The 15,147-nt window shown below is 54.8% G+C and overlaps 7 protein-coding genes across 7 annotated transcripts; 3 read left to right on the top strand and 4 right to left on the bottom strand.

Annotated features, from left to right (window-relative positions):
• Nucleotides 1-18: 18 nt before the first annotated feature.
• L969DRAFT_454107 (uncharacterized protein) lies at nt 19-784 on the bottom strand. Its single transcript, XM_014712620.1, has 4 exons — nt 586-784; nt 416-535; nt 299-366; nt 19-249 (listed from the first exon to the last, which is right to left on the bottom strand). Exons 1-4 carry the CDS (start codon nt 592-594, stop codon nt 48-50), a joined length of 399 nt encoding a protein of 132 aa, XP_014568106.1. The 5' UTR covers nt 595-784; the 3' UTR covers nt 19-47.
• Nucleotides 785-1,849: 1,065 nt separating this feature from the next.
• L969DRAFT_87483 (uncharacterized protein) lies at nt 1,850-4,145 on the top strand. The gene is made up of 7 exons (XM_014712621.1): nt 1,850-2,173; nt 2,223-2,370; nt 2,422-2,693; nt 2,742-3,078; nt 3,127-3,787; nt 3,840-3,914; nt 3,964-4,145. The coding sequence occupies exons 1-5, from the start codon at nt 1,992-1,994 to the stop codon at nt 3,676-3,678; spliced, it is 1,491 nt and encodes a 496-aa protein (XP_014568107.1). The 5' UTR covers nt 1,850-1,991; the 3' UTR covers nt 3,679-3,787; nt 3,840-3,914; nt 3,964-4,145.
• Nucleotides 3,743-5,105, bottom strand: L969DRAFT_74776 (uncharacterized protein; the record flags this gene model as incomplete). Its single annotated transcript, XM_014712622.1, has 6 exons — nt 4,998-5,105; nt 4,863-4,950; nt 4,579-4,811; nt 3,964-4,530; nt 3,840-3,914; nt 3,743-3,787 (listed from the first exon to the last, which is right to left on the bottom strand). The coding sequence occupies exons 1-6, from the start codon at nt 5,040-5,042 to the stop codon at nt 3,743-3,745; spliced, it is 1,053 nt and encodes a 350-aa protein (XP_014568108.1). The 5' UTR covers nt 5,043-5,105.
• Nucleotides 5,106-5,384: 279 nt separating this feature from the next.
• On the top strand, nt 5,385-9,366 carry L969DRAFT_94587 (uncharacterized protein; the record flags this gene model as incomplete). Its single annotated transcript, XM_014712623.1, has 6 exons — nt 5,385-5,660; nt 5,717-5,937; nt 5,985-6,447; nt 6,503-7,923; nt 7,972-8,848; nt 8,899-9,366. The coding sequence occupies 6 exons, from the start codon at nt 5,385-5,387 to the stop codon at nt 9,364-9,366; spliced, it is 3,726 nt and encodes a 1,241-aa protein (XP_014568109.1).
• Nucleotides 9,367-9,488: 122 nt separating this feature from the next.
• On the bottom strand, nt 9,489-11,201 carry L969DRAFT_94588 (uncharacterized protein; the record flags this gene model as incomplete). The annotated part of the gene is made up of 1 exon (XM_014712624.1): nt 9,489-11,201. One exon carries the CDS (start codon nt 11,199-11,201, stop codon nt 9,489-9,491), a length of 1,713 nt encoding a protein of 570 aa, XP_014568110.1.
• A 335-nt stretch (nt 11,202-11,536) lies between these two features.
• Nucleotides 11,537-13,761, top strand: L969DRAFT_454225 (uncharacterized protein). The gene is made up of 7 exons (XM_014712625.1): nt 11,537-11,677; nt 11,754-12,482; nt 12,526-13,110; nt 13,162-13,228; nt 13,277-13,362; nt 13,410-13,478; nt 13,528-13,761. Exons 2-7 carry the CDS (start codon nt 11,823-11,825, stop codon nt 13,681-13,683), a joined length of 1,623 nt encoding a protein of 540 aa, XP_014568111.1. The 5' UTR covers nt 11,537-11,677; nt 11,754-11,822; the 3' UTR covers nt 13,684-13,761.
• A 77-nt stretch (nt 13,762-13,838) lies between these two features.
• On the bottom strand, nt 13,839-15,077 carry L969DRAFT_17455 (uncharacterized protein; the record flags this gene model as incomplete). The annotated part of the gene is made up of 2 exons (XM_014712272.1): nt 13,839-15,014; nt 15,063-15,077. 2 exons carry the CDS (start codon nt 15,075-15,077, stop codon nt 13,839-13,841), a joined length of 1,191 nt encoding a protein of 396 aa, XP_014567758.1.
• Between the last annotated feature and the right edge of the window lie 70 nt (nt 15,078-15,147).

A 15,147-nucleotide genomic window follows, 5' to 3' on the forward strand; every position in this document is an offset into this window, starting at 1 on the left:
ATGATGATGAAATTTGTACGACAACAGTATTGCAACGCTTGCAGCTCTCACGAGTCCCCTCGCTCGAGATTGATGGCAGATCCGAACTTGCCGTAGAGCTGCTTCTTGAGTTCGTCCATCTTTTGCCTGCACTCGCCCGACTCGGTCTCGAGCGCGTCTATCGAACTCTGTAGCTCGCCCTGGCTCTGGGTGACTGCCTCGAGCACACGAGCGACTGAGAGGTGTAAAAAGCATGATTGCAGCTTGTATCTGTGTCTGCACATGAGTGCCGTTGTGCAAGGCAAAGGCGTTGACATACGGCACGATATCATCCTCGTCTGCCAGCTCCAATTCCATCGAGAGGTCGTCCAATGTCTCTTTCTCGGTCTGTTGCAGCCTTTCAGCACCTTCGACGAGAAGCAGGGGGCAGACTGACTGTAGCTATCTCGAGCTCCGAAGCGACCTCTTCCGCTCGTGAGTTGTGTTTCGAGAACTCGTTGATGGCGTCTTGGTCTGTTCGATTGACCTCTGCATCTTGCTCGTCTTTGTCGTTAAGCTAGCGATGAATGCGTCAGATTAGTCTGGGTCAGCACGAGGCACGCTCACCATGCGCATCTTTGCGGTTAGCTAGCGCCTAGCGCTCTGGCGTGTTGGCTATATTTTGGTTCTTACTTGATTCGATCCCGCCCTCAAACACAGATCCCTGACCCTGACAATATTCACGAGTCAATCCTATACATAGACTATCCCGTCTGTCAGTTCAATCCCTAATTGCGCTACCCAATACACTGCGTCAGTCGGGCGCGGCTCTATATAGGCTCATGCGTTCTCCCACTTCTTGGGCATTCTTCGTCGTTTGCACCAAGATCGTGCATACACATGTTTACTCGCATAATTGGTCTTACCAGGACCTTTTCAGGATCACGAGGACTCTGGAGGGGATATAGCTGATACGAGCTGTTTGTCTCCTTGTAGGACTACAAGCTCGACTCTCTCTAGCTATAACTCCAATATCCACGTAATGAATCCTGTTGGCATGGTCCTGAGGTAGACCTGCACATTGGCAGCTTTGCGAGCCATTGCGACTTTGTGAACGTGAACGTGACTGTCGGCGCCGGACACCCGACGAAGTGGTAGGAGACTCGTCTTATCATTTGCATCGAAGCTGAGTCAATGAGCGCGCGCTGATAGCTGGAATGGCGAGCGCAGGCAAGCGAAGCTGCTCTTGGGGACTTCCTGTCATGTTCACTTGCAGGATCTCCAAGTTGGGAGGCTCGGACAGTTCGAGAGCTGATCTACTGGTACCACGTCACATTGCAGACAGATCTTGCAGTCTTGCAGATTGGGCAACTTGATCTTTGGTGATTCGTCATCGATGGGGCTTATTACAAAGACCCGCACTGTCTTGAGCGTTTGTGCATGGAGTGCGAGGAGCTTTCGTAGCGACTCTAGGAACGTGACGTATTCGAAGCGCAAGAAAGTCAGTCTGGTCCGCCAAGCGGACACATCCGTCCAGCTTGCCCAACGTCGCGCAGAGGTGGAGCTGACTCATTCGGATACATGACTCGGTTGAGCTCGAGAGACGTGATTTGCCTAACGTGCCCGATGATTCTAGGCGCTCACTCTTCGTCCAGAACGGAACGAACGCTGCGTGGCACGATAAGGCATAGAGACAGTCTCGACGACCGACAAGAACAGCTCGCATCGAAGCTGTCGGATAGAGTAGTGGATCAGACTTGGCTGATTGCCGTTGTACGACGTTCGATTGGCGTCGACGACGTCCAGGCATCTGGCACTGTAGCACGCTCGGAAGAGGCTTCGAGGAGCTCGACCGAGCTCTCGTCGAGACGCGTCAATCTATATCGCGCAGGCGAAGAAGTGCCTCGAGCACCCACACCTGGCACCTCAGACTCGCCAACGTGCGCATATAGTGTCGTCGTTCCACTCGTGCCGCTGGATCGCTTGTAGCGGGCGCGAAAAGGACAGATCGCGTCACCAGCAACCTTGGACGAATGCTGCAAAATGCTGCACAGTCATTTTGCCGACATGCAGCCATCAGAGCCCAGCTCCTGAGCTACAGTAGACGATCAATTGCTCGACAACAGAGTACCGCTGCAATCGATGCGACGCAAAATGCAGCCATCAATGTCTTTGATCTGCTTGAGGCGCGCGGCATGGTCAAACAGAGCACGAGGCAAGCAGATGCACGAGTACTTCCAGCTGAGCCTGATTCGGTGAGACAGCAATGCCGGTCTCCGCACACATTTGGAAAATCCCAGAAGCGTCTACTTGGGGATTGATCCTACCGCAGAATCACTTCATGTTGGACATCTGCTCGGCCTCGTCGCGCTCGGCCACTTCCAAAGGGCTGGTCACGAGCCTATCATTCTGGTATGCCGGATCTCATCAACGCTATCAGGAATAGAGTGACAAGGAGCGCAGATTGGCGGAGGAACAGGCACCGTCGGCGACCCGACAGGACGATCGGACGAACGAATAGCCCAAACAAGCAGTACTATCGCCAACAACGCTCGTCTCATCAAAGCGCAGGTTGAGGGGATCTTCTACCATTTCACCTCTTCACTCGATCGTGACACCTTGCCCGCTCTGCGCGTCGTCAACAATCGCGATTGGCTGAAAGATGTCAGCCTCTTGGAGTTTCTTGCTGGACCAGCAAAGTACGCTCGCGTTAGTCAGATGCTTGCGAGAGACAGGTGCGCGTGAAAGCTGCACTCTGCGCATATGCTGATCTGTTGGCGCAGCGCGAAGACCCGGCTAGAATCGCAGTCTGGCATGTCCTTCACCGAGTTTACCTACCAACTGCTCCAGGCGTACGATTTCCTGCACCTCCATGCTCATCAGCGCTGCACCATCCAACTAGGCGGGTCCGATCAATGGGGCAATATACAATCCGGTATCGATCTCATCAACCGACGCTGTCGCCCAATTGGCTTCAGCCAGGATATCTCTACAAACCCTCAAGCGTTCGGGATCACCGTGCCTTTACTGCAGACCGCTGCGGGCGAAAAATTTGGCAAGTCCGCCGGCAATGCCATCTGGCTCGATCGCGATCGCACGAATGACAAGGCATTTAGCGATGTACGATTGATTTTAGGATTCAGCCAGCGCGGGCTAACGTCTGCACAGTTCTTTCGTCAGACGCGCGACACAGATGTGCGGCAGTACTTGCAGTACTTCACATTCCTGCCGTCGAGAGAGATTGACGAGATCATGCAAAAGCAAGAGACACAACCAGGCTATGCACAAGAGGTGCTCGCAGAGCATGTCACTCGCATCGCTCGGGGACAGAACGAACTCGACAAGGCCAAGGCCATTATCAACCTTATTCAGGGTGGCTCACTTGGCAAAGAACACTTCAAGACTATCCTGGACGCAATCGGTCGTACGCCAGAAGAAGCCAAGCTTACCAATGCTATCGCAAGGACGTATATAGCAGGAGATATTATCAAGAGAGTCGGCCATCACAATCTCCTGGTCATGAGCGGTATGGCAGAGACGAAGAGCCAAGCGCGCAAATTCATGGCTACTGGAAGCTATCATGTCAATGGCGACAAGCTGGAGGCTGACCCCCGAACGACGATAGCGCGGCATCTGTACGCTCAAGGTGCGATCACCGTGGCTCGTGGACGGAGATCGGCTCTGCACGTCTTTGTCGTGCACCCGCCTGCGTCGACCTAAATGAATGCAATTCAGATGTGCGCATTTTGCCTTTGGGCTTGCTTATGCAGTTGATGTTAGAAGCTTAGCGACCGTAGGTGGGATTTGCTGATGGCTTGTTGTCCATGATCTGTTGTACAATTTAGCCAAAGCGTTAAGATTCGAGCACTGTTGATATTCACCTTGTCAATCTCATCCAGTATTTCAGGCGTAAGCTTTGGCATCATGTCCAACGCTCCTAGATTCTCGACAAGTTGCTGTACCAATATTTCAGCCGGGGTTGGAGTGGCAGCCAGCTCATCATACCTCTGGCTTGGTCGCGCCGAGCAAGACTGTGCTGACATGATCTGCTTTCGCGCACCACGCGAGCGCAAGCTGCGTAGCGCTACCGCCGAGACGCTCAGCAACCTTCGCGAGCTCGGTCACCTTTGCGATCTTGGCCTTGCCCGACTCAGTTTGCAACTCTTTGATTGTGTCACTGAAGAAGTCTTTGTGGTTGTCGTATCTTGATCCTTTGGGAATCTCCTGAGCGTACTTGTTCGTGAGCAGACCGCTGCTCAGAGGTGACCAGACGGTCTGGCCATAACCATAATTCTTCGTCAGCGGAGCGTACTCTTTCTCGCAGCGATCGCGATGAAGGAGGTTGTACTGAGGCTGATCGGCGATGGGGCGATGGAGACCGAGGCGATCGGCAGATACGATCGCTTCTGTGATCTGTTGGGCGCTCCATTCGCTTGTGCCCCAATAGAAGACCTTTCCAGTGTCGATCAGGAAGGACATGGCTCTGACTATTTCTTCCATTGGCGACGTCGAATCTGGCCGATGGCACATGAGGACATCGACGTAGTTCATCTGTAGGCGATGTAACGAGTCCTAAGAGCGCAGTCAGCACGCGCGAAACATCGGACAGGCGCGGCTTACTGTGCAGCCTTCGATGATGTGCTTCCGCGAGAGACCGCGTCCATTGGGCTCCTTGCTGCCAGTGCCGAAGAACACTTTGGTGATGATGACCAACTCAGAGCGCTTGATGTTGAGCTGCTTGACCGCATTGCCGAGCTCGATCTCCGCCCGACCACCGCTGTAGACTTCTGCCGTATCGAATGTATTGATGCCGTGCTCGAAAGCCGTGCTGACAAGCTCTGTCACCTTTTCACCTGGAAGCCAGAACTGCTCAGAGGGGCATCAGTTAAACGTCGGAAGCCTACCCTGCTGTGTTCCGCCTAATGTGAGCCAGCCACCGTAAGCGAAGACAGAGACCCGTAGGCCAGATGGACCGAGTCGCTTGAAAATCATCTGATCTGATTGTCAATCTTGCATAGTCCACAAGCCGCTTGGCTCACATTTTTGGGGTCGAAGGAATGCATGTCAGCTGGATTGGCTGGCATGTTGCGCAAAGTCGATGAAACTTTGGTGAGAATGAAGTGATGCGGTGGCAAGCTCGGGTGCCTCGTGCGGGAGCATCACGGAGCAGATGCCCCATGACGGGAACACGGTCTTCGCGGCGATTCCGTCGATCGCGTCCCGGAGCGCCTGCTAATGCTACTGCTAATTTTGGCCATCAGATAAGCAGCCTTGTCGATAGTGTCAGGCCGGGCCCCCGAGAAAATTCCGAATGAGCTTGGCAGCATGTTTCGCAGGCACCTCTTAATTGCTGAACATCTGCCACCTCACGCGTACTCATCTGCGACACCCGTGAGCTCGTGCCTCACGGCCAAGCCACGAGCACAATGTCTGGCTCTGGCTCTGGCTTTGGCTCTGGCTTTGGCTCTGGATCTGGCTTTGGCTCTGGATCTGGCTTTGGCTCTGGCTCTGGCTTTGGCTCTGGCTCTGGCTTTGGTTCTGGCTCTGGCTTTGGTTCTGGTTCTGGTTCTGGCGGAGGCTCAGGCGGCAGCGCGCCCACCGATAACAATGGATCGGGTGCTGGCAGTGTCAGCTGCTATACAGCTGGTTTCACGTCTGTGCCCGGAAGCGTGTATGCCTCCACGACAGTCACTGATAGCTATGCAAGTTGCTTGCCTACTCGGCTACAGATCACGAGCTGATGCGTCCGTATTGACAGATTACAACCGAAGTAACGAGCTATCAGACCTTAGCGAGCAGTACAACCACCTCTTCGCTGTCTACGATTTACGTAACCAGCTGCTCACCTTTGCCAACATCAATCACAACTTCGACTTCGACGACCGATGCGCCAGTAGGAACGCCGACAGGCAGTGGTGGCTCTGGCTTTTCTGGCTCGGGTGGCTCTGGTGGCTCTGGTTTACTCAACTCTGGGAATGGGTGGGCCACGTCATTCGCGTCTGCGCAGTTGCTGACGCAACGCACAGCTCGGGCGGCCTGGGGAGTACGCACGCTTGCTGTCAGTCGAGCGACGATCCCGCGTACTGCAATGCCAATTACTACCAATATGGCTGTCCGCCAGCCTTCAAGAAGCGAAGCTCGATCTCGCCTAGCTGCAATGAGAAATGCTGCACAGCTAATGGCCACGCATCTGGCTGTTCCACGGATTCTACACAATGTGGCGCTTGCACATCAAGACGTGATAATGATGTTCGTGACCCCAGTAAGACTAACAAACGTGTCAAGCGAAATTATATCGATCCTGTACGCCGGCGACTCAAGTATCGCAGACAATTGTTCAACGCTGCAGAGGATGCGAGCCCCACGCCGACAGCATGCGACGCATCAAGCGAGAGTGCCATCGTCTCGAGCAGCGTCACCACAGTGTACATCACGAGCGACACCAGCACGATCTTAACAACCTCCTATGTGTCGACGAGTACTCTCGAGGTAAGCACCACCATCCTCATGTGGTCTGATATGGCGCTGAGAAAAGTTGCACCAGTCGCCTGAGACGTTGTACAGCACAGAGATGACCCTATCGCCTCTCACGCAATGTGTGACCATTCCGCCGACAACATCGAGCACATTCACTACCACGAGTAGCTCGACAACCTCTTCGTCAAGTACGTCAACATCCACCGAACCCACGTCTACCTCGAGTACTACAAGCAGCACGACATCCTCGAGCACGATTACCAGCCCAACATCAAGTACGGACATTAGCAGCTCGACTTCAACTACTGCTCCGTCAAGCCCAACTTCCAGTACAGATACGAGCAGTTCGACATCGACCACTGCTACTACCAGCGCGACATCCAGCACAGAGACAAGCAGCTCGACAACCTCGAGCAGCGGTAGTAGCAGTCTAAGCTCGACAACGATAACGACAAGCTCTGATGCAGTCGTCTCACCGTCTTCAACAATTACTAGCTCGACGCCTGCTCCCGTCATTATCGTGCAGCCTACCGGCCCGGCGAGTGCACCGCCAGTCACACTCGTCCCAAATGGACCGTCTCTCAATCCAGTGCCTACGCCCGAGCCTGATCCAGCGCCTCAACCGCAGCCAGAGCCTGACCCCGACCCAGCTCTAGCGCCTCAACCGCAGCCGCAGCCAGAGCCTGACCCCAACCTCGCGCCTGGGACCGTGCCAGCGCAAACGGACCCGAATCCTGCGCCAGATCCTAACGCAGCGCCAGTGACCGATCAGATATCACAACCAGATCCAGCACCAAACGCGGAGGCAGATCCGCCTGTTGCGCCAGAGAATGCGCCACAGCAGGTCGCGCCCGCTGATAATGTGCCCAACCAGCCTATAGCCCCGGAGACATTCTCCGCAATCCAGCCAATCCTCACCCCCGGTGTGCCCATAACGTTGACAGCCACAGCAGCCAACGGCGATGTGACCTCCTTTGTAGTGTCACTCAGTGGCGACAATACACAATATATCCCTTTTTACACGCCGAACAGTCAGCCGTCCGGTGTCAAGATCGCGCCGGCAGGGGTGAATTCGGGTATCCCGCTGACGAATGCGGCGACCCCGTCGAGCAACGATCATCTGGCGGCTAAAGTTGCCGCGCCCACCGTCATCGGCATTGCAGCAGCGACAGCTCTTGTTGGCTTCTTACTGTACAAGGGCATCATCAAGCTGCCGTTCTTCAAGTCGCTTTTCGGCGGTCAGTCGCATACTTTGCTCATGTCACAGCACGCCGGAGCACACGCGAGCAGCAACCCATTCCATGCCATGGTCGGCGGCCAAGTGACGACCCATGCGCTAGCCAAGAAGGCGCCTCACAATTATCAGAGACCGTCCATCGATTTCGACAAGGCACCCACTCAGATTTGCGCAAGCTTTTTGGCCGACTACTCGGCAGAGTATTCTGCCGAAGATTGGGACAAAGAGATGGCGAAAGCGCACACCACTGGGTAAGTGACGCGCTGCAATCACGTAGACCGCACTCATGCACAGTGCAGATTCGACGCCTTTGCCATTTGCGTCGACACGCTCGATCAGCTCGAGTCTCTTTATCTCGCTGTTGAAGCTGCAGAGCGACATGGCAAGTTTAAGTTCTACCTGTCCCTCGGTCCAGAGGTCATGAGACACCGAGAGCCAATTTTGCAGCTACTGGACAAGATGATTAGCACAGAGACAGTACTGATACACAAGTCATATCGCCATGGGGATCGTCCAATGGTCGCGACAAGGCCACCAGCGACAGAAGCTGCTAATGCTTGCAAGCTGATGGGGGAGCGCATCGAGGCACTCGACCGAAGCGCAATTGCGCGTCAGATGCAACTGCACTTTATACATCCTCATCCTTTCAATGCTCGCAAGATCGACAAGGCAGTCAGCAAGCACTACCAGCAAGCCAACGCTATCTCGAACATCATCCAAAAGGCGAACAACTTATACGGCATGTCCTCGGGCAACAATTTGACTCTGATGCTCGATCTGATCGGCAAGAGCGCTCCAGCACTTCCGGGTTCGGATGCTTTCGGACACGTGGCTTTCGCTGTTGACTTCCTTGTTGGCCTCGGCAAAGATTTCATGCTGCCCATCTCGATGATGGAGCTCTCCCACGGCGAGGATCCTGACAACAATTTGCACGGTCCAGAGACGTACCTGAAGTCCTGGGATGCCGCAAAACAACTCGGACCTTCTTTCGTCTTGCTAGACTCTTGGAACGACTACCACGCATCGAAGTACCTTGCGCCTGCGCCTGAACACATCATAGCTCGTCATCCGCATATTGGCCACCACACTGTTGACGAGAGCTTGGTCAACATGACATCTTGGTTCATCGCCAACTTCAGAGAGGAATCCGAGAAGGAGGAGAAGAAAGACAAAGCGGTATGTGCTTTTGCTTTAATCTTATCATAAGCTGATACTAGGGTCCGCAGCACGATGTCGTCGTCGTGGGCTATCGCACGCGACCGAAGGACAAGCTCGTCTCCGAGCTCAACAACAGTCAGACCAGGCATGAAGTCGAGGAAACGCCGTCAGACGCCTGGCTCGATCAAGTCTTTGTCATCTCGCGACTCGAACAGTCTGACTGCTCCCTCATGATCGAAGCCGAAGGTCAAGACGTCGTGCACCGCCCGTTGAGCGCTGCTTTCGGAAAGCAAACAATCTCAGTCTGCACGAGTAAGGCCGTATCAGTCTCGCTGGTTTCAAAGGGCGCAATGATTGCTAGCGGCGGACTCGGACCTACACTGGCTCATCACAGCGCAAGTGAGAAGTACCACTGGCAGTTTGAATGCTTCACGACTCGCCAGGATGACAGCGGTCATGACATCTTGGAGTCACATGTCATGTCCGACCCATACGAAAACGATGAGACCTCTGATCTCATCAGACTAGACGAATAGAACATTGTAGGGGTATAGGGGTACAGATAGGTTGTCGTGACATTATAGGGGTATAGGGGTATAGATAGGTTGTCTTGACCATAAATGTAGTGCATGGGCATACAAGCAGACAGATGTCACCGCTAATCAAATACAGAATGCTCGGGCTGAAGCATTGTGGCGAGCTTGCGTCTGTCGGCTTCCAGCAGAGCGCTTTGCCGGGTGGTCTTGCTTTGAATGCTCCTACGTTCACCCGACTTGAGCCAGTGTCGGGCACGAGTAACGACACCTCGCCGCGCAGTGACAGATTCATGCGGCGGCTCGAAAGTTGGCGATGCAGCGGCGGAGCGAGGAACAAAGCTAGACGCTCGACGAAAGTGCTTCGACCATGTTCTGGGCGTCAACGCCATCGCATTGCTTGAGCCTGGCCGTCGGTCTGCTTGGACAGTCATGTCGGGATCGCAAGGTGCCTCCTCGAGCGACAAAGGCCAGGCTGGCATCGTCCTGATCTGCTGTTTCGACTCGGATATCGCTGGCGAAGAGGAGTGAATCGACGTAAAGGTTGAAGATGCGGCAGACAGGCCGCGATACATCATCTGAGCGCGAGGCGAGAGGCTGGTAGTACGTGGTAGCCTGCTAATACCAGAGTCACTCGTCATAGCAGATGAAGTGCTGTCGACGGAATCGTGAGAGGTGTGTCTCGTCATATCGGCAATATCAAACGACTGTGCAGTAGCCCGGCGCAATTTGGCCAGATCGCGACAAGAAGTGTAGGTATACTGCAATTTCTGCTTGCTCTCACGCCGCTGCTGCGTCGAGGGTGCTGGCTCTTCTGGCTCGATAGGCAAAGATGGCGCAGATGGTAAGGCAGGAGGCTGAGCGGCATCGAAAGCCGAAACGATCCACGCCAGATCATGCATGAGAGGCGTCTGTAGCGTCTTCAAGTCTTCTTCGCGTGATTGGATCATACGTGTCCGTCTGCCTAGCGTTGGTGAGACAGGCGCGCTGATGGAGCTTTGCAGCGCAGGATGCCGTTCCAGATGGAATTGAGAGACTTCCGAGCCTGGTGTGTGCAGTAGCATGTCGTTCTCGCACGTGCTAGCGCCCAGCTGTGTCATCGTGCTGAGATCCAGATCCGTCGCGCGAGCAGAAGCTGACAGATTGGGCTGGCTGGCATGTCGACTGACCCCAAGACGAGCAGATGAGGGATGGAGCGCTTGCGTTACCGGCATGCGCGCGGCAGCTTGCTGACTTCGCTTAGCCTGTATGTAGCGCGCAGTACAAATATCTATGAGGCTCTCTTCTTCTTCCGATGGGTCACTGGGCGACGCTGCTCTCAATGACGCCGGGCCAGAGTTGCTTTGGACAGAAGATCGAGCAGGCGTGCTGGTACGTCTGTAGTCAAGCATCGTGCTTGCAATCGATCGCCCAAGACCCAAGCTTTTGCTGAATTCAGACTCGCTGGCCAGACTCGGCGACCAATAGCTTTGGAGACTTGTGCTTGGCTGCATGCTTATCCAGACTTCTTCTCGCCGGCTTTCCTCGTCGTGAAGACCTCGGTCATCAAGCGTAGGCGTGACAGGGAAGCTACTGGTTCGTGAGCTTTCCGTAGAGGCAGCGTTGACAGTCGAAAGGTATTCTCTGGCTTGGTCGGTCAAGAACTCCTCAAACGTCTTCCGCCTACGCTCCTTCTGCTGAGCCTCACGATCGCTGACTAGGCGAGGGATCGTCACACCGTGGGTAGGACGGCCCTCCAGCTTGCGTAGTGCGCCAGCGACGGTGTCGGATTCCACACTGCTCGTACTAGAGTTACCATAGGATTCCTTGAAAGCCAGAAAAGCCGGCGAATCGCCCATGCATGTCAGCGGCGGTAGTGTAGGGAAGTCATCGGCCTTGATGACGAGTACAGAGAGTGACTGATCCGGCGAGGCTTGCGAAACGTTTAGCTGCTTCGTGTGCTGCTCGCCAGCATCATGGCATAGTCCGAGACCGACAGCGAGACTACGAATCTGCGCGTCGCCCATATGCCGAGCCAATGGCAGCTCTCCTGCAGGCGCTGCTCAATCGTCTGTCGCGTTGACGGCTAGATTCTCATGTAGATCTTCGGACAACTTTTGGGATCTCCAGCTGCGCGCGACAGCCTGCGATCGACAATTCGACCGAGCCTTGCCCCACATCCCCACTTGTGGGCTCGTCGCGCACTGAGCGGCATCACCACCGACGCTCCCCAAGAATCTCTGCATTGTCAAGACCGGCCGACAGCAGCGTGTGATCAGTGCAAAGACACTGCCATCTGGGCTCGCGATCCGATATCTGCAAGCGATCATCGCAAGTCAGCTGCCGCATTACCGAACAATTTGCGAACAATGGACGCATTTGCCTCTAACGAGCCTATCCTGTCCTCGCAGGATAAGATCACTGTCGACTCACTGCCAGCGATCGACAGCGTGGTAAATGGTGCCGTAGCAGACGACAGCATGGTCACCAACGTGCCTTCTGGTCTGCCAAGTGAGTCGACTCCGGCCCAGACTGCAGAAAGCGTGACCGAGGCGCCGTCTGCTGCTCAGACTGCCGACTTGGCTGCTATCAACCCGTCAGAGCCAGCCCTACCCCCGCCTGGCAATGTTGAACAGGCTGCCGCCTCTAAAGATGAGCTGCAAAAGGCTATTGATGAGCAAGGCACGGGCGCTCTACCCAGTTTTGCATCAGCTCCTGCGCCTGTCGAGCCAGTCATGTCTGTAAGCACTACAGAGGAGCAGCTAGCTGCGCCCGAGACGGCTGCTTCAGGAATCGCCGGCTCAGCTGAAGGGAAGGAGACCGTTTCCGCCACAACATCAGAGCTGCTAGGCCAGATACATACCGAGCCTGTAGCCGCCGTCAATTCGATCGACGATGTTGCGCCCTCTACGTTCGCCGCAGATCTCGTCAAAAGCGAGCCGGCACGAGCTGAGCCACAAAGTACTACGAGCTCCTCACCTGTTGCTGGAGGCTCAAAGCCCAACGTTGCGACCAAGCTGACCAAAGGCAAAGCATCGGGCCCTGGAAGGAAGAAGGGTGCAGCAAAGGTCAAGGAGTTCGCCAAGCTCGACGATCTCGTAACTGTCAAAATAAAAGGCTACCCCGCCTGGCCGGGCAAGGTGAGCAATATCTAGGCCCAACATTCAGATAAGCTGAGTATAGCTGCAGGTCGTGCATCCGGACACAGCGAGCACGAGTGCACTTGCGGAGAAACCAAAAGGCGATAAGCATCTTCTCGTCAGATTTTTCCCCACAGCCGAATTTGCCTGGACGAAGCCACAAGATGCTGCTATATTGACTCTGAACGCGATCGAAAAGTACATTGAAAGAAACGCCGGCAAGAAGGGATCGCTTCTGGAAGGCTACAAGATTGCACTGGACCCCACAGAATGGGAAGAGAAGCAGGTTCAGCTTGCCGCCGCTCACCAAGCTTACCTCGACAGCTACCCACAAGCAGAGCAGTCAGATGAGGAGGAGGAAGTTGAGGTAGAGGTCGAAGTGACGGACGATGGGGAGGATGAGGATCTGATGGACGAGGATGAAGTGGAAGGCCACGAAAAGACAAAGAAGAAAAAGACCATTCTGGTCACGCAAAAGAGAAAGAGACCGGAACCGTCCGGCAACAAGATCAAGCTCTCACTTGGCAAGAAATCCGAGCCGCCTGCCAAGAAGCAGAAGTTGTCCACCTCTTCCGAGCAAAGCAAAGAGAGCAAGAAGGAGAAGCTCAGCGATCTTGCTGCCACTCCGGTATGATCGCGCTCTGTTGGATGCCGGCGCGATGCTAATGCGATACCCTAGCTCGGTGGTTCCAGCAAAAAGGGCAAATCTGCTCAGAACGGACATGCAACAAGCGCAAACGAGACGGGTCAGTTTCTTGACTGGCAACCATGGCCCTGCTGACTGCAAGGCACAGAGGACGAAGCGTCTGCGCGACAAGTCTATGGCTGGCGAGTCAAGCTTCAGCGTGGCTTCCTCGGCCAAACGCCATTGCCCGCCTCTGTTAGCTTCAAAGCCACTTTACCCGACCTTGGCTGATCGTGGCGCAGGAAACTGGCTCAATGGCCGAGCTTTACACAACTATCGAAAACTTCCAGATGCGCGCAGATTGGCTGGGCGTGAGTCCGGCGGATCAAGTAGCAATCCAGCTGACTGTCCGTTCCGCAGCCTTCGAAGCTGGTAAAAGTCCTCAAGACCATCTGCAAGCCAGACACGATCGTTACCGATGACGATAAGTATCAGTTCCGCGCCCGTTCGGCGGCCTTAGTCCAGAAGTGGACGCGAGAGCTTCAACTCTCATCAGCTCAGCCAAACTGCGCATAATCATCACAAGCGAGAAGACGCGTATGGCTATGAACAGTAGGACCGAGCTGGCTCGATGTAGCCTTTCATGCTTGTACAGCTTCGCGAATGCATTCTGCAACGCCGAGCTACGCGTGAGGCCAACAAGAAGCTGCAGCTCTCCGAGAACGACCCTCTCAAGAAGCAAATCGCTTACGGCTCGTCGAATGGCGTAGCTCGTTCAAAGCTGCTTGGTACTGCGCAGTGCAGAGCTCGTTGAGTGTTTCTGAGATCTCGGCTTCGACGTCGGTGATGCCCATTCGCTCTGCAGACAGCTCAATCGTCTTTGGCAGCAAGGTTAGTCGTTCACGCTGTTTGACGACTTCAGCCTGTTTGAGCGCAATGTCGGTACTGATGACCGATGCGTGACGTGCTGATAAGGGATCGTGTGCGCCAAAAGAAGCCAAGGTCTGCGAGTCTGAGCTATAGAACGACGACGAGACCGAGTAGCGTTGAGTCGCCATCGACTTGGGCTCGGATGTAGCTGCATGGAACAGTCTCGATAGAGGACGGGACCAGCGCGGCGCCTTCGAGACTCTTCTATCCGCGAGTCTGCCTGCGATCAAAGGTACTGTGTCTTGCGATGTTTCGTCGATGAGCGTGTCCGCTGATTCGTCGGGGACTTTCAAGAGATTGCGCCAGCTCTGCGGCGATCTTCTGGGCGGTGTCGGGAATTTGAGGGCATTCGTGCGACTGATTGAGCTTGCCAGTGATGCCTTGGCAATCGAGGTACGCAGTTCCCCAGTAGGCGCAGAGCAAGGGAGAGAGTGCGACAGGGGTGGCATTGTCTGACGGCCCTGAGCTGCCGTTGTCAGTGAAGACACTCTGTTTCGCGGCAAGAAATGACTTGTACAAGCGCGGCGCGTCGACTTGGTATCAAGAGGGCTGAGTGTCGGTTCGCATTGTGTCATCACGGGCGAGATCGGAGGACTAGAGCTTTTCCTTGTCTTGACGCGCAAGGGACGAATGATGGCCTCGCTGAATTCGCCTACGCCATGTGCTTCAAACGAGCTTGGTCCAGTACCCTCGCTTTGACAGCTCTCTGCAATCTGCGCGATTTGACATGGGGCATCGTACATCTGCGACTTGATGTTGATAGACTCCTTTGCAGCCGCGTTGACTTCGTCCAACCAAATGAGAATCCTCTTATCTGCGTTTGTGATGATCTGTCTCGTCATTGTCGGACTGAGTGCAGACACCTTGATTGGCGAGCCGATGGAGGCCTTCAGTACATCCCTGTGATCGTACTTTTCTTGCCTGATCGCGACATCGCCACGCAAGCGCAGCTTCAGCTTCTGCCAGGCGTTGCGGGGCTATGCTAGGCATCAGCTCGCTCAAGATCCCCGGCAGCAATGACGCACCTCTGTCGTCGCCATCGCTTGTCTCGGTGATGATCACTTCCCCGATGATGTGCAAATAGGTCGCTTCTTTTGAGCACGTTGGCAC

This window comes from Mixia osmundae (assembly GCF_000708205.1).
Source record: "Mixia osmundae IAM 14324 unplaced genomic scaffold scaffold_5, whole genome shotgun sequence".
Lineage (NCBI taxonomy): Eukaryota > Fungi > Basidiomycota > Mixiomycetes > Mixiales > Mixiaceae > Mixia > Mixia osmundae.